Source organism: Mobula birostris, chromosome 32 (assembly GCF_030028105.1).
Source record: "Mobula birostris isolate sMobBir1 chromosome 32, sMobBir1.hap1, whole genome shotgun sequence".
NCBI lineage: Eukaryota > Metazoa > Chordata > Chondrichthyes > Myliobatiformes > Myliobatidae > Mobula > Mobula birostris.
Window position 1 is genome coordinate 9764450 of NC_092401.1, and position 17633 is coordinate 9782082.

Consider the following 17633-nt stretch of genomic DNA (forward strand, 5'->3'; position numbering starts at 1 on the left):
CTGAAAATGGGAGGGGTGGAGAGTTGGGGATTGGGAGAAAGGAAAAAAATACAGATGTTGTCTGCCTGGAATAAAATCAGAAAATGCTGGAAATTCTCAGCGAGTCAGCCAGCACCTATAGAGTGAGAAACAAAGATGATATTTCCAGCCAATGGTCTCTCATGATCAGTGATGAAAATTCCAATGAAAGGTTATTGTCCTGAAACGTGAACTCAGTCTCCAGAGATACTGCCTAACCTGTTAGCAGTTCCCACCATCTTCCCGTTTAATTTATTTTGCAGAACATGTTCTTTAAACCCACAAGTTAACTTCTCAATTGGGTTTGGGCAAGTGATAAGTGTTGGGGGGGGGCAGGTCATGGCACAATGCACAGCATCAAGGGACTGAGGATTTACATTTGCAAGATCACACACCAGATGTGTTGTGAGTGTGAGGCTGCTATGGCCATACGCATGGATGTCTTTAGAATAAAATTCACTTTCAGGGCAATAATCGGATGAGCTAGAGAGGCTGCATTGTCATCACCTTGGCTCTCTGAATGCAGCCAGCAATCTTAACCCACATCTATGGATGTAGGTCCTCATATGTTTACAAACACTCAATTTGCCTACGTACAAAAGAGCATTTAGGAGACCAGAGGGACGGATTTGCTGGGTGCTGTCGGGCTGCAGGCACCTCCTACCGCAAGCAAGCTCTGATCATGGCAACATTTCTGACTTGCAAACTGCTCCGGTTGTGAATAGTTCACAAGAACAGAACTCTGTCATAACCCGGGAAAGACCTGCGAGTCTGTCACGTCTTGCCTGAAAGATTGGGAAGGTGCTTGCCCGACAGCACGTTGTTAATGAATATGCGAATATAGTGTACAGATCACTCTGAATTGCACACTGCAATCACATAGAAGCGTGGTTGAAGAGCTTGCTGACCAGAAGACAAAAAGCCCAGTCTCATGTAGGAACAAATCTCCGCGGCTTTGGGACCGTAGCCTTATAGGTCCTGCTCGTTCCGAGCTGGCTTCCCAATGTTCCAAATCGTGTTTGACTTTTTTTTTTGTTTTGTTTTGTTTTGTTTTCTTTCCCTTACCCGGCTTTAGAACGGGGCTGTTCACCCCGGACTTGGCGTTTGAAGCAATTGTGAAAAAGCAGGTGGTGAAGCTGAAAGCTCCGTGTTTGAAGTGTGTGGACATGGTAATCCAGGAGCTGGTAAACACAGTCAGACAGTGCACACTGAAGGTATTCCCCTCCCCCCCCCACCCCCGCCGCCCTGGTGGCTCACGTGCACCAGCACCCTTGTCCTGTGTAGTTGTGTGCATGATCTAACATGTAAACGGTCAGCTATGCATGAGGACCAGTTGGGTACAAGGGGCTGCAGACGAAGAGTACAGTGTGGCTGCAGAGATCCTGACCTCTGCAAACGTCCCCCAGCGCCCTTTTTGGGCGGAAGGTACCTACTGTAGATTGCACAGTCAAAGGGCAATGTTTGCAGCATGTTACTGATGCTTTACAACCAAAATACAGGGAGATGTGGCCATTCTGTCATTTTGCATTTTCATGCCTGCTCTGTGCCCCATCTGGGCAATGCAGATGGCTCTCATCAGTTTCCTGGAATCCTTTTCCTCCTCTCAAGGCTATGGAGACCTACAACGTGATTCACTTTTAACAGTCTGGGGAAAGGAAGCTTCCTGACTGGTGATGGCCACTGTGTTTCTTTCTTTTGGGGTGATGCTGATTTGATAAATTTACTGCTCTGCGCCTCCCAAGTGTTTAATCCTTGGTGTGGGTATCTGAGTTAACTGCACTGACAGTAATGCATTAGACTTGCTGCCATGTTCCTTCAGCTGTCCCACAATCTGTGGAATTCTTCCCCCTGTGCTGCGGTGGGTGAGGCCAGGTTGGAGATTGAGGTGGACTGTGGTTATGTGCCGGTAGATCGTGATATTGATGTTAATAAATTCAGTCAGTAAACATTTTATTTTGGGAAAGATTGTGAGAAGGATTAACCAGGTAGCCAATAGACTTTGGTACCACTCTTCTGATTCAAAGAACACGCAGTTCTCTGTGGCTTCATCTGACTGAAGGTACTTTCTGGTCTGTGTCTTAAAATTTTAAACTGGATCAAAGCAAACCTGGCTGATATTCTATTCCCCGGGCCATAGTTGCTGAATTCTGAGTTGTTCACTAACTGTTTAAATAGTTCATTTTCAATATCCCATTTTGGGGGGAAAAAAAAGGGTTTCCTTACCTTTGTGAAGTACCCAGATTCTTTAGATTCATCACTTTCGAACATAGAACACAGGAACAGGGCATTCGGCCCACAGTGTTGTGCTGAACCAGCTAAAACAAATCAAAAACACATCGAACAGGGACAGTACAGCACAGGAACAGGCCATTCAGCCTTCTTTGTTCCAGTATCACTCTGTTAGTGCTGAGTGAAAACCATGGGGACTACATTTCAAGTGTAGTGTCACTTCCTACTTTGTAAGCTCCCTTACATTAGGGTCTGGTGAAAGATCTCCTGGTGTGCCCAGTGAACTGGATCAGTGTTGGGGGGTGGAGGTGATTGAAACTCACACACAGCGGTCCACTGCTGTCTTGTTCTTCATGCATTTGGTGGACATGAGCCCGCAGTAAATGTTTCCGTTTTCATACCCCTGTGGAAAGGGGCACCGCTGGGCAGGAAAACTTCTGGTTTTATGGTCGAGCTGGTAGTGAGAGAAACTGTCTCCCCCTGCCCTTCCCAAAAACAGAACATCTGAAGGAACACAAAGTGGGTGTAATGGTTTTGTCATAAGTAATGGTGCATGCATTACTTAGCAGCGAGAAGCAAACTGAGTTGGCAGAGGCTGTGTGAGTGCTGTGGATCATTAGGAGGGTTGAACTGTCTGGAGTATCTGTTTGAAGCGGTCACCTACGATGATCTTGGGATAACCCAGCGGTAATGCCCGTAGTTCTCCTTGTGCTTGCTTTTGGGAAATTAAAAGCAGCAGATGTTATGCCACTCAATGGGTTGAGGGTGATACCTCTTTCCCCCTCCCCCTCCCGCCCCAGATTCTTGCCCTCTGCGCACAGGAGCACAGTTAGTAGATGGTTTGGGAACTTCAGTCATGTGCCTGAGCACCAGAGAGATGTTACTGTGGGAGCTGAGCTTCACGTTTAACTGATCTACGTCCTTGCAGCCTGGCAAGAGACTCCTCACAAGTCCCACAACACTCGTCACTGCGCCTTGCTAGCTCAGTTTGCTCACCTTGACGATGGACGTGCTAACTCTCTTGCATTCTGTCTGTTTTGTTTTCTTTCTCCTTTCTATGCCTCTCTTGCTGGCTCTTGGTCCTGCTGTTCCCACACTGTCCCTGCCCCCCTCCCCCCCCCCCCACCCCGTTCTCTCTGCTCTGTGCTTGCTGTGTGTAGGACAGGGCTGTTCACCCCAGACATGGCATTCGAAGCCATTGTGAAAAAGCAGGTGCACAAGTTGAAGGAGCCGTGCTTGAAGTGCATTGATATGGTGGTCTCCGAACTAGCTACTGTCATCAGAAAGTGTAGTGACAAGGTAACAATATAATTGAACTTGTGTGGGGCTGATTCATTAATTACTGAGCGGTGTAAGGCAGCCTGTACTTGGGGATTAATCTTATTTCTTCAGTCTCTCTGAGTGAAGTGTAGAAGTCACAAAGTACCTAATGGGCCGAAAGAGCAATATAAGTTCAGTGTGCTCTCCCGTGTTGTCTCTGTATCCCTGGTACAGAGCAGGAATGATACGATACCCCAAAGGCAGTCGAGAGACTAATGTAGCACTGAAAGAGGAGGCGTGAGCTTAGTCTGTCTGGAAACATACATAGTAGCATATCAGAGAATGTCAGGAGCCTTGGCCTAACGCCCAGCTTGCATTCGGCTGTTGTCTAGTCTCTGTGTGGCCTCGTTGAAATGGAGGTTTGCCATAGTGACCTAGTAGTTCCATATTCATTGCTTGGTCATAGTGAGTTAATAGCTAAACCATCAGAAGTATAATATTTAAGTATAATGTTCCCATTTTAATTTTCCCTAACATTGACCTTGGGATTTGCCATTCTAATGGAGTTGTAGTGACCTTGGGGTTTAGGTTGGGAGGGACAGTGCAGTAAAGGTTGTAGATTAAACGTAGTAGTGAGGCCTCCAGGTTTAGTGTTTCTATTGTACTGCAAACACTAAGCCTGTTTATTGAATGTTGATGAAGCTCTTCCTGAAGAATGAGCCTTCTCAGGTTTCTTATAGGTAGATTCTTTATTGAGCTTTCCAATTGACGAGCCTGATACAGTGGGGCATAAAGTAGGACCTTCATTCTCTTCAAAGGATGGAGTACTGAGTGCTGCCAGTTTACCTCCATGACTGTGACCTGACCTCCTGCTCCCATCTCTTATCTTTAGTTTTCCATTTTGACCACTACTGTAGTTCAAGATTTAGATGGTGTTGACAGAGATCAACCTTTGCAATGTATTCTTTGCCCTGCAGGGTGCCCCTGGTCAGTCCACACATGCTGCCCTTGATACTCGTCCATCTCTCTGCATCACCCTGTCTTGTCTTGGCTGTGTCTGATTCCATGGCTTGTGATGAAGTTTTGAATAAATTTGCATTGTCACTCAAAACAGGTCCTTCAGTTTAAAACTTGTCCTAACTTGTCCCATTATCGATGTGCATCGTGATATGCATTTCATTCAAAACTTTCTCCACAGCCTGCTGGTTGTTGTTAGCTGATATGTGGTGGCAATGGGCTTGCTGTGTTTCATACTGAATCTGATCTGCTCCAGACCAGATTCCTTCTCACTATTACTGATCTGTTTGTGGTGCACTGTTTGTGACTGTTGGTTTGAGTTAGACCCCAGCAAACTGCAGTGCTGTCTGCTCTCCTCTCCTTGCAGCTGAACTCCTTTCCCAGGTTACGAGAAGAGACAGAGAGAATTGTAACCACTCATGTTCGAGACCGTGAAGGAAAGACCAAGGATCAGGTGAGTGAGTATCTTCCGGCTGGGACTGGGTTACATAAACCTGACTGGTGCATCTTGTCTATGGGTTATCCTCCCAGGCAGTGAAGAGCCGCTAACTTAAGCTCTGTTGACTGTGAATGCATCATAAAAAGGGATCATTTGTAACAGTCCTGTTCTCTCCTAGATACTTCTGCTGATTGATATTGAATTATCTTACATCAACACAAACCACGAGGACTTTATTGGATTTGCCAAGTAAGTACGTGTGTATAATGTATTATGTATATAGTGTGGGCACGTGGCCAATGGTTAAGGCATTGGACTAGTGACCTGAAGGTCGTGAGTTTGAGCCCCTGCCGAAGGAATGTGTTGTGTCTTTGAGCAAGGCGCTTAATCACACATTGCTTTGCGACGACACTGGTGCCAAGCTGTATGGGTCCTAATGCCCTTCCCTTGGACAACATTGGTGTAGTGGAGAGGGGAGACTTGCAGCATGGGCAACTGCTGGTCTTCCATACAACCTTGCCCAGGCCTGCGCCCTGGAGAGCGAAGACTTTCCAGGTGCAGATCCGTGGTCCCGCAAGACTAACGGATGCCTTTGCTTATATAATATATATGTATATGTGTGTGTGTGTATGTATATAAATTATATAAATGTATAATGTGTGTGTGTGTGTGTGTATATGTAATATATTAATTATAGTAGGCCATTGAGAGTGTCAAGTCTTCTCTGCTATGCAGTGATAATGGCTAAGTATCTAGTTTTTCCATTTTCCTGCTCTGTCCCTGTAATTTTTCAGTTGTATCGGTGAGCAAAGAATCTATCAGCCTGCACCTGAATTTTAAATTGCACTAAACCACCTCAGCTTCAACAGTGATCTGTGGTAGTTAAACACCATTTTCCCCAAGAAGGGATCGGCTGCTGACAGCAGCTTGCCAGAGTCCTCTGTCCTGGGCCAGTGTGGTGGTGGTCCTGAACGATAGAAGGTTGATTTGACCCTGTGCCTTCCACAGACTTTAGGCTTTCACCAGACTACTTCATATGTCTTCTAAGCGAAGATCCTTCCTCTCCCAGGGATGTGCTTTTTAGAGCTTCTGTTGGCATTTCTGTAGCACTGCGGTTTTATGGGATGGCGTTGCTAGCCCCTTGCCCAGCTCTCCTCCTTTTGCAGCTGGGCTTGGGACCGTCCATGGCAGAGTAGATATGTGGTAGTACGTTACAAAAGTTCAGCAGTGTGAGTAAATAGATTTCACTTCCCTCGGTCCTAAATGCCCAATTCCTTCAGTCTGTAGTCCAAGATCCTGTAACTAGGGAAAATAGTTCTTTCATATTTATACCTGTAGTAATCATGTTTTAGTAAAGTAGCTCTCATTCATGTTCATATAAAACCACCAAACTCTTGTTGCTGTGAACTTGTGCTCTTCTGGGTTTCTGAAGCTCTGATGCTGTTAAGTAATGGGACTGGCTTGATTCAGCTGAAGTTTTCCTGCTTTTTTTTTCCCCTCCAAAATGGAAGCATCCACGACCTGACATTACCACTGTGAGCTGGGTAGAGGCTATTCCTTTATCACAGTGAGTGCCTGTGAGATGGTGTCTTGCTCGCTCTGCTGGGAGTTGATAAAGCTTCTGGTAGTCTATCTGTGTGAGTTGCCTTAGAAACGTTTTAGATCAGCAAGCTCCCAATTTGATAACCTATTGGTGTTGGTTTATTATTCGTTTCAAGAGGACTAGAATATAAAAAGCGAGGACATAACGTCGAGGCTCTATAATGCACTGGTGAGGCCTCATTTGGAGTATTGTGAGCAGTTTTGGGCCTCTTATTTAAGAAAGGATGTACTGACATTGGAGAGGGTTCAGAGGAGGTTCACAAGAATGATGGTGGTATTGAAAGGCATCATATGAGGAGTGTCTGATGGCTCTGGGACTCTACTCACTGGAATTGAGAAGAATGAGGGGTGGCCTCAAAGGTTTAAAAGGATTGTTTTATTGTCAGAGTATGAATGTACAATACAACTGATACTTGTCTACTCCAGAAAGCAATTCAATACAAAATGACCATGGGTATTTAAATACATCAACTCAAACGCCCCCCCCCCCCCCACCGGTACGAAAAAGAAAAGAAACAGGACTTGCCGACCCCAACATCTCCATCTCCCCGGCAGCTAAAAAAACAGCCACAATAACAATCACGATCTCCTAAACGTAACCATCCCCGAACCCCTCATTCACAGAAAAGAGCTGCAATGCTAGCACCAAGTCCCAACACCCAAAACTGAACTGATCACCCACCCGCCAATCGTCCACAAGAAAGAAATCACCGAAAAACCAAAAGAAACTAATATCTAGTCCAATAATCACATAAATCTCTGAATATGGTAAACATCTTATCGTCTGCATACAGGCAGAGCAGCTGTAAGAGTGATCGGCCAATTTGGGTAGACCTGGAACTGAAAGTTGTAAAACAGTTTTATTTAACCTCGTTATTGGGAGCTGCTTTACCTATGCAATTAGTTAAAGTTGTTAATTTAAACCTATATCCTGTGATAATTCTTTACGAATTTGGCTCCAGTTCTGCAATTTTTTTAATCTTAAAAAATTTAAACTTTGCAGTTTAATTTATCGAAATTACTTTTTTAAGCCTTCTTTGAGTGATCCAATTTTTTTTTTTACTTTGCAGAGGATGTTTCCTATGGTGGGGGAGTCTAAGACCAGAGGCCACAGCCTCGAAATAGAGGGGTGTCCTTTCAGAGCTGAGATGAGGGGGAATTTCTATAGCCAGAGAGTGGTGAATCTGTGGAATTGGTTGCTGCAGTCGGCTATGGAGGCCAAGTCATTAGGTATATTTAAGGTAGAGGTTGATAGATTCTTGATTAGTCAGGGCATGAAAAGATATGGAGAAATGGCCGGAGATTGGGGCTGAGAGGGAGAATGGATCTGCCACAATGAAATGGCAGAGCAGACTTGATTGCCAAATAGCCTAATTCTGCTTCTATATCTTATAGTCTTGTATGTGCCAGGATACAGTGAAAAGCTTGTCTCATACTGTTCATATAGATCAAATCATTACACAGTACATTGACAGCAGCAATGCAGGATAAAGTGTAAATGCTACTGAAAAGTGCAGCATAGGTAAGTGGTAAAGTGCAAGTTCGTAAATGAGCTGGATTGTGAAGTCAAGAGTCCATTTTGTTATACAAGTTGTCACAACAGTGGGATTTAGAAGCTGGCCTCAAGCCTGGTGGTACGTGCTCTCAGGTTTTTATGTCTTCTGCCTGCTGGAAGAGGGAGGAAGAGTGGATGTTGGGTGGGTGGGGTGTTTGATTATTTTGGCTGCTTTACCAAGTCCATCGAGGGGAGGCTGGTTCCTGTGAAGTGCTAAACCGTATCCGCGTTTCTGCAGTTCCCTGCAGTGGTGCGCAGAGCAGTTGCCACATCGAGCTGTTCACTAAACACTGCATCACTGCGTGGTATGGAAGCTGCACTGCGGCAGGCAGGTAGTTAAAGCTACCCAACACATCACTGGCACCAGCCTACCCAGCATCAAGAGCAAATATACAGAAAGGGGCTGGAGAAAGGCCAGTAAGATCATGAAGAGTCCCACCCACTTTGCTTATGGACTGTTTGTCCCACTCCCATCAGGGAGGAGGCTTCGTAGCACCCACACCAGGACCACCAGACTTAAAAACAGTTACTTTTGTCAAGTGGTAGGGTTGATCAAAACGTCTGCACTCTACTCCACCCCAAACCACCACTGCTTCATAATTTCCTGTCAGTCACCTTATGTGACTCCTGTGCCTGGTGTCTCTTTATGAACAAATGATCAGTCTATTTGCACAAGGTATCTTATGAATTTAAATTATTGTGTTTTTATTATTATCATTGCGTTCTTTATCTTAGTGCTCTTAGGGCTTTCATTGGATCAGACTAACAATTACTTTGTTCTCCTTTACACTGTACCAGAAATGACACTAAGCAATCTTGAATCGTGTGCATCTAAACTGAATGCTTTCTACAGTGCACGAATAAAAATTGGCGAGGGTCGACAGGGACGTACCAATTTTCTTTAGTCTCCTGAGGAAGTAGGGGCATTGCTGAGCTTCCTTGGCTTCTTGGCTCATCCAGAACATGGCAAAAGGAGCAGATTATTCAAACTTCGCTTATTGTGGCAATTCCTGGAGTAGTAAAATGGGGAAAGAGGGGTTGGGGTCCAATCGGCTTGGAAGGAGATTCACCTGTAAATGAAAATATTTATTTGTTTTTAATTATACCCATGACAATGTTCAGGCTTGTGAACGTAGGCAGGGCTCTTTGTATTATGGGGATGACTGGAAGGCCAGGCGTCTGAATAGCAGTGGTGCATGAATTTATGCAAAGTGTGATGTGTTTACAGATTTAGCTGTTTCTTTCAGTGCACAACAAAGGAGCAGTCAGCTAGCAAAGAAACGGACGGTTCCCAATCAGGTAAGAGCAAGCGCCCCCAGCACCAGACCACATGTCTAAATATAAGTGCACGTTGCAATGGACTTCACTGTGTACTAATGTGTGGTTCTGTAATATCTGGATTTTGAGTGCCTGTGTTTCACCATTGGAGTGAGTTTGCATCATTTTAACTGAGCTTTACAGACTAGATGCTGCTCACTGTGGAATGGGTGAGATTGGGGACATCAGGTCACTGCCAGTTGTACATGTCTCCCCTCGTTTCTTGGCCACTCAGGACCTGCACCAGTTGGGAGTGCAAGGCACTGCTTGGACAGTCCGTGGGGAAGCAACGCCTCCTGTCTGCCTCACTGCGACACCGACGGATATGGAGACAGGTTGCTGCCCCTCCCACCTCCCCTGTTCATTGTGTTGCACCACCCCTACAGTCCTACTCATTCATCTCTGGCCTTTGACCTGTAGAAATGCCCTTGTACATCTGAAAGTAATGCTCTCTCTCTTCCTCTGTCCTCACTGTCCCTTGTGCATTGTACCTCTTGTCCCCACCTATGCTCACCCCAATTGAAGTAACATCAATGTGATGGATCATCAAAGCGCAGCACTTGTTTCTCCTGCCTGTAAGCACACCTTCCCCTCCCTGCCTGTGCACTCCCTCCCTTTTCAGTTACCTTTCTCCCCTTGCCCACCTTTCCTCCTGGACTATTCCGTCACTTGCTTTGTTTCCCCCACCTTCTCTATTGCCAGTAACATTAGTGGGAGAACGTGCCTGGTGTTATCCGCAGGGATCTGGTGTTGTAACAGTGATATTTCAGGTGTTTGGGGCTCTTGACGGTTTAGTAACGGCATGTCCTTTTGTTTTCTCTCCTTACTGACCTCTGCTGCAACTCTTCACTTTCTCTTTGCCCCCTTTTCACTCCACCCCTCCCCACTTATGCATTTTCTCTCTGATATTCCAACTCCCTTAAACTTGTAACACTGCTAAAGGGTGAGATCTTGGTGAGTACCGTTTGTGTTGTGTGTTGCTGTAGCTTAGATATGAATCCAGCCTGTCTCATGGTGAGAGGAGGGTTTAGATTTTGGGCTGTCCACAAAATGCTTCCCACTGACACCCTATCATCAACAGATCGTCTTCTGGGTTTTGATTTCCTTTCTGTGCGCTTGATATCAGATCATCCAATCATCCATGCTCTCAAATTCTCTCTTCAGTTAAAATGCAAAGCTGTATCTTTGCTAAATTGGCATGTTCTCTTCAGCAGTGTTGGGGTGGCGGGCCCGGACTCCGTCAACTTGCTCCTGAGCAGCCATTGAATCATGGAATCTGCTCAGGTTAATGAAACCACAGTCCTTCCAATGCCCAGTTCTTTGTTGGAGTTGGAATGCCGCTAACTCGCTCCACTCTCTGACATGTGACATTTAATGTCAGTGCTGTTGGACCGGTCGTCAATCACTGAACCTGGATCCAGTTAAATTAATTCCATAATTCAGTCCTGAAAACTCTTGCCCTCGGAGCAAGTCCAAAAAAAAGTTCAAGGAGTGGCAGCTTTCTGCACTTCTGCCCGATCTGCAAATCCTGTTTGCCCTCCCTCTCAACTGTGTTTGGACTCTTGCATTATTTTGGCCCCTGACCTGACATCCATGCGCTGAGGATTTGCCCCCCTTACAGTGGCTTCCCACAGCACCTCCACCGTACTGCTTCCCCACCCACAATTCTTCAGAACCACTTCCTTCTCTGATTACTCGGCCCCCCTCCTCCAGTTGTTAGTCTTTCTTTCTCACTGCGTCAATATCACACCCCCTCCCGTCTGATTAAATTATTTGGGGTGAAGTAGTGAGAAAGGAAATCTATCAATGTTGGGGGGGGTGGGGAAGCACTGAGTGATTAGTGGGAGTTATCTGGGGGGGCTGGAGGGAAGGGAGAAGAGGAACTGTGGCTGGGGGAGGCAGTAGGATGGAACCCTGCGGGAAGAAGTGACAAGCAAGATCCCAGGTGAATGGATGACAGGTCAGGATCTGCTTTGGGACTGGTGATGTCATTGCTGCGAGCGGATTGGCCCCGGCCCTCCTCTGATTGTACCGAGGTAGATGACTAACCCAAGTTTGTGTTGGATTAACCCATCTGTTTTGTATAACTTGTCTCCGTAACATTGACAGGCACTGAGCTGGCCTCTGGCTGGCGGTGATTATGGCAAGTGCTGGTGGTGACAATCCGCCCATCCTGCACTGTTTAATCCAAACCTGATTAATTGTGTTGTTCTGATGCTTCCTAACCACTTGTGAACTCGCTGGGAGTGTTGTCATAGGCTGAAGCTGCGTTTACCTGTTTGGATATCTCCTCCCCACAGTCCATACTCATGTTAAACCTATTGTGATGAGGTATTTCCTGTGCCATGGGGTTACACTCGTGGGTCTGGGGGGTGGGGTGAGGTTGTTTGACCTGCATTGGAATAAATTGGTCACTGTCAATTGCCCCCGTTGTGTAGATGAGTGGTAGAATATGGGGGTGGGGGCAGTTAGTGGGAATGTGGGGGGGGGGGAATAAAGTAGGTTGGGATAGGACTAACTTAGTAATGGGTGCTTGATGGTCAGCACAGTCTTAACAGGCTGAAGGGCCTGTGCCCCTCTATGATCTAAATTAGTCATAGGGAGATAAAATGGCTGTTCTTGGATAGTGTCGGGGGAGGGGAGAGGTTACTGGAGGTGAGGGGGGGAGAAAAAAACAATGGTGCAGAGGCAGGTTTGTAATTTGCGAGTGATAGAGGGAAGGGTATGCACAATAGGGGTAGGGCTGTGGGGATTTGCCATTCCTGAAATTGGGAAGTCCATGGAAATGTGTAATTCCAGGGGTGCACCAGGGGAATGTGTTTGAGGTAGGGGATGCTGGGCCGAGACCTGAGGTACTTTCAGCACATATTGATAATTCTGCTGGCTGTTTCCAGGTCATCCGCAGGGGCTGGATCACTATCAACAACATCAGCCTCATGAAGGGTGGTTCAAAAGAATACTGGTTCGTGCTGACAGCAGAATCACTCTCCTGGTATAAGGATGATGAGGTGAGCCATTTACAATAATATTTATTGTTCTCAGTGGAGGGTTGGCAGAGGACGCCAGATTTAATGACAGGATCACTGGTCACTTTTGGAAGCAGCCCCTCCCAGACAAAGGAGGTTGAGGTGACTGCAGAGTTACTCCATTCTACTTGAACCACCGAAACTTATCTCATGAAACTTTTGCAAGTTTTCGTTTGGCCCATTCTGCCTTTGCCTGTTGTAGAAAAGTTGTCCAGCACTCTGTTACACTCCTGTTGACCAGGACATCAAGTGCTTTTCCAATGTGTTGAGTGTTTCTGCCCCACTATCTATGCATACCTGACCCTCACTCATCGCTGTTTGGGTAAAAGTATATTCAACTTCTTTTAAAATCTTCTATCAATTTAAAGGTTCTAAGTTAATATTCATAATTTAATCATTTGCAATATCTCTCTCCCTTAATTTTCATCATATCCTATATTTCACACATCACCTCTGTTGTTGCTTGAATGAATCACCAGAAAAAAGTACTGGTCGATATGAAGCAGCTTCTTTATTTCACAAAATAAGATACAGCAGGCACCATACGGAGATGCTTGAGGTGGAAGGGTCTGCCTATGCCCAAATCCAGCACTACACACATTTTATTTGCTAAAGATATATATAAAAAAAATCAGGATAAGTCAAACAAATCCATATTTACAATCTTCCCACCATCACACCCAAAACGAGCGTTAACCGCTGTGGCATCCATGCAGTGGAATGTTGATCGGACTCGCACGTATGCTGGCCGTCAGCTAAGTGCCTGTTTCCTGGCCTGCCTCGTCTGTGAACCTATTGTTCAGAGCTGTATTCAAATCAAATCCACAGTTCAGATCTGAAGACTGGTGGCCTCAGTTATCTGCTAAATGTACTGAGCCCAAAAATCCCTCCAACAACTTCCATAATTAAATGCCTATCCTTCTTTTGTGACAGATGCAGTAATGTCCACATACCTTTAGCAAATAATGTTCACTAATCATTCCCTGTGTTTTCTGTCTCACACACGTTGACATTTTGACCTCTAAAGACTTTACCCTAATTAATTTGCAAAGTACCAGTGGATTTCATTGAATTTGTCTCTTTTTAAACCCCCTCCCCCTAAGAATACTGTACTTCCCTAAGTTACTTCCTAATTTTACCCCTGAGCTTTCTATACTCCAGGCGACTACATATTTAAAGCATTTCCCTTTTTGATGTTTTCTTTTGCACACATTTTCCTTTTTTGAATGCCTCACCATCATTTTGCCTTCCCCTTCTCTGACATTTATTTATATTAAAATTGCTGTTTCCAGTCCACTTCTAGAATTCACAAGAAAGGATTGACTAGTCCCAATTTTAAAATCTTTACTCCTGCTCCTTTTCTGTAATTTGCTAAACTCAATGGTTATTAGCTAGTACTATTAAAATGCATTCCTGCTGATGCTCTCCCATCTGCCTAGTATTTCCTAAAACAAATGCCCTTCTTTTGTTGATTAAAGTTACCTTGAATGAACTATAAGAATTCTACTTCTAAATCATTTACAGTATCTACGATATTTCATGAGACGATAATTGAAATCTCCACTGTGACTTATTTGCATGTGCTTATCAGAACTTTGTCTATTTGCTCCCCTCTGGGAGCTGTTTTTATGATCTTATTCCTTTGTTCAACAACCCAGATGACCTCATTTGAATTTTCTAGCTTATCAACCATGCTTCAATCAAATTGTGAAGCCCTTTTTGTTAAACCTCTATCTCAATTTAATATCATTGATGGCACACTGCTGTTTGTCTTTGACTTGGGAGCTTTAATCCACACCTCCTTGCATTAAGTGCTGCTGAACCTCTGCATTTTTTCAGCATTCGTTTTATTTGCTTTCTCAACTTTCTAATCACTTACATCCTCTTTAACTTTGCACTTATCCTTCCCAACAGCAGCGATGCTTTTCCTTAAGTGCTATGCAATTGGATCAAAGAAACTTCTCCCTGATAAATCTTGCCTTCGAGATGTAGTTTTGAATGTTTCCATGTGGTCACCTCTCATTCTGAAATTGTGCTGGATGTCAGTCAAATCTGCATAATCTCTTGCATGGCAAGCGTACTATCCCAGGAATCAGTTTGTGGATCTTCACGGCATTACTTCCATTGCAAACATATTCTTCATTATGTAGGAAGACCAGCTTCTACAAATGATGCGGTCTCACCACGTTCTATATAATTGCTGCAAGCTCCCTGTATCCTTTTGCTCAAATTCTCTCACAATAATGGTCAAGGTACCTTTTATCTTTAATTACTCAAATATCTACACAGACACTCCGAACAAGTTTGAAATCGCTCATCATTTAAAAAAAATCCCATCTTTATATTTTACCAATGTTGGTTATTTCATAATTTTCCATCTTCTGTGCTCTTGTTAATAGATGCCAACATTTTCCTGAGTTTAGGGAGCAACCCTGTGGTTTCATAGTTAGAGATACCCAAGACACACTTTTTTCAGCTTTATTAAATGTAAGTTCTCCAGTTTTTGGATCATCGGTACAGACTCTGGCAATAGCCCAGTAATTTAACTGAGATCTTGTTTTTTTTAAAAATCTTATCTCCTACTTGCTGCCTTTCTTGATATTTGTCTACTTCACCCCTTCCAGCTGACACCTTTATACTGTAACGGAGCTGGTCCCCCTGGTGAGTCTAGTCAGCACTATTGCCCTCCCCTCATATGCACAGCTGAATACTGATTTGAAAGTAAAATGCACTGGGGATTTTTGTACTGGCTGCTTGAAGCTCTCGTCTATCCTGCAGTCTCTAGTCCCTCTTTCCTGCATGGACTTTGGCTGCAGACTGACCACCTCCTGAAAAGTGCTCAGCACGCAGTTCAGCGACACTGCAGTGACACCAGCTGCCTGTCAAGCACAAAGGCACTAAGGTAACGGCGGAGTACACTGACGGGCTGTGGGTCTGCTAATAATGATCGTATAAATGTTACAGGAGAAAGAGAAGAAGTACATGCTGCCCCTCGACAACCTGAAGCTGAAGGATGTGGAGAAAGGTTTCATGTCCACTAAGCACATCTTTGCACTCTTCAACACTGAACACAGGTCGGTTCTCCAGTTTGCATCGCAGCCCTGTGGGGGAGTAAAATGTTGTACACTATTGGGAATCTGAAGGGTCTCGATGAAGAGTGTATTTAAGGCAGAGGTTGATAGGTCCTCGATTGGTCAGGGTGTGAAAGATTATGGGAAGAAGAGAAAGTTCGAGGTAGATTTATTATCAAAGTATCATATACAATTCTGAGATTCATTTTCTTGTGGGTATACTCAATAAATCCATATTAGAATAACCATAATAGCATCGATGAAAGACCGCAGCAAATTGGATGTTCAGCCAATGTGCAAAAGGCAGCAAACTATGCAAATACAAAGAGAAATAATAATAAATAAGCAATAAGTATCAAGAACATGAGAGGAATGGTCTTTGAAAGTGGGTCATTGGCTGTGGGAACATCTCAGTGATAGGGCGAGTGAAGTTATGCTTTTGGTTCAAGAGCCTGATGACTGAGGGGTAATAAGTATTCCTGAACCTGGTGGTGAGAGTCCTGAGGCTCTTGTACCTTCTTCCTAATGGCAGGAGCGAGGAGAGAGCTGTCCTGGGTGGTGGGGGTTCCCTGATGATGGATGCTGTTTTCCTGCAACAACGCTTTGTGTAGATATGGTCAGTGATGGGGAACACTTTACCTGTGGTGTACTGGGACGCATCCACTACTTTTTGTAAGATATTTTGTTTAAGGGCATTGGCGTTTCCATACCAGGCTGTGATGCAGCCAGTGGATATACTCTCCACCACACATCTATAGAAGTTTTTCGAAGTTGTAGATGTCATGCCAAATCTTCACAAACTCCCGAGGGAGTGGAGGTACAGCCGTGCTTTCTTTGTAATTACATTTGCGTGCTGGGTCCAGGGCAGGTCCTCTGAAATAATAGCACCGAGGAATTTGAAGTTGCTGACCCTCTCCTCCCTGATCTTCCGATGAGGACTGGCTCATGAACTTCTGGTTTCCTCCTCCTGAAGTCAATCACCAGCTTCTTGGTCTTGCAGACCTTGAGTAAGAGATTGTTGCTGTGACACCACTTGCCCAGATTTTCAGTCTCCCTCCTATGTGCTGATTTGGCTAATGACAGTGGTATCGTCAGCAACTCGAATATGGGATTGGAGCTGTGCTTAGCCACACAGTCATAAGTGTACAGAGTCTTGACTATCAACTACCCGTTTTCATCTTGGTCTCTGACTGACGCAGGGAATGCAGCGCTGATCTGGAGCTGAGATGTTCGGAAACGAAAATCAGACTTGAAACAGTATGAAAATATGACAGGAAACTGTCGCTCTCGTGGCCTAATGCTCTGCTTCCTGGTGGCTCAGCGTTGGGGTTTGCACAGTGATTGGTGGCAGGCGCTGAGGATTGACAATCTTTTCTCTTCTCCAGGAACGTTTATAAAGACTACCGGCAGATAGAGCTGGCCTGCGAGTCCCAGGAGGATGTGGACAGTTGGAAGGCTTCTTTCCTGAGAGCTGGGGTTTATCCAGAGAGGGAGAATGTAAGGTTCAGCTTGGTGCATGGTACAGTCAAAGGTTTCAGAGAGAAGGGAGGAGAATGAGGTTGAGAGAGAGGAGAAGACAATGGGCCGAATGGCCTGACTCTGTTCCTATGTCTTATGGACTGTTCTCCACACTAGGCAGCTCAGATTGCTGCCTTGTAAAAATATTGCTTTTTCCATGTGTTCTGACGTGACCCTATCCGCTCAGTAAAGGAAACTAAAAACAAAGGCAGTCCAAAACTCCCTCCTCCAAAATAATGTGGTTACGGGAAACTAGAGTTAATTTTCATGACCAGGATCAGTAGATCTTTATCAGTAATGGATGTCAAAGGCTGGAGGTCTGAGGTAGATGAATGGTGATTTAATGGCAGAAAGGCTCATGGAAGTGTTGGAGGGGACCAGTATTTCATATAATGATTGGCATTGCTCTGATCACCACCACCACCACTGAGATTTCAGTTCAGTGGCTTGGGTCAGTTAATTGTTCAATTGTACCATACACAGTGGGGAGCAGTGTATCCACTACAACTCGTATCCAGCATCCCTTGGCTGGAAGATGAGGGATTTTGATAAGTGTGTTGAGGTATGGGGTGTGAGGTATT

General features: G+C 44.9%; 1 protein-coding gene across 9 annotated transcripts in view; it reads left to right on the forward strand.

The window, feature by feature from the left end:
• The window catches only part of dnm2a (dynamin 2a), a 51052-nt gene that overhangs the window by 19338 nt on the left and 14081 nt on the right, over window positions 1-17633 (forward strand). For 3 of the 9 annotated variants that reach the window (XM_072248315.1, XM_072248307.1, XM_072248309.1), the window contains exons 10-17: window positions 3408-3546; window positions 4892-4978; window positions 5142-5212; window positions 9368-9419; window positions 10380-10391; window positions 12332-12445; window positions 15428-15537; window positions 16920-17031. In XM_072248315.1, the coding sequence (XP_072104416.1) occupies window positions 3408-3546; window positions 4892-4978; window positions 5142-5212; window positions 9368-9419; window positions 10380-10391; window positions 12332-12445; window positions 15428-15537; window positions 16920-17031 (697 nt within the window). Of the gene's footprint in view, window positions 1-1093; window positions 1233-3407; window positions 3547-4891; window positions 4979-5141; window positions 5213-9367; window positions 9420-10379; window positions 10392-12331; window positions 12446-15427; window positions 15538-16919; window positions 17032-17633 lie in introns of all 9 variants that reach the window. The other 6 variants (XM_072248308.1, XM_072248310.1, XM_072248312.1 and 3 more) reach the window with 3 other exon arrangements.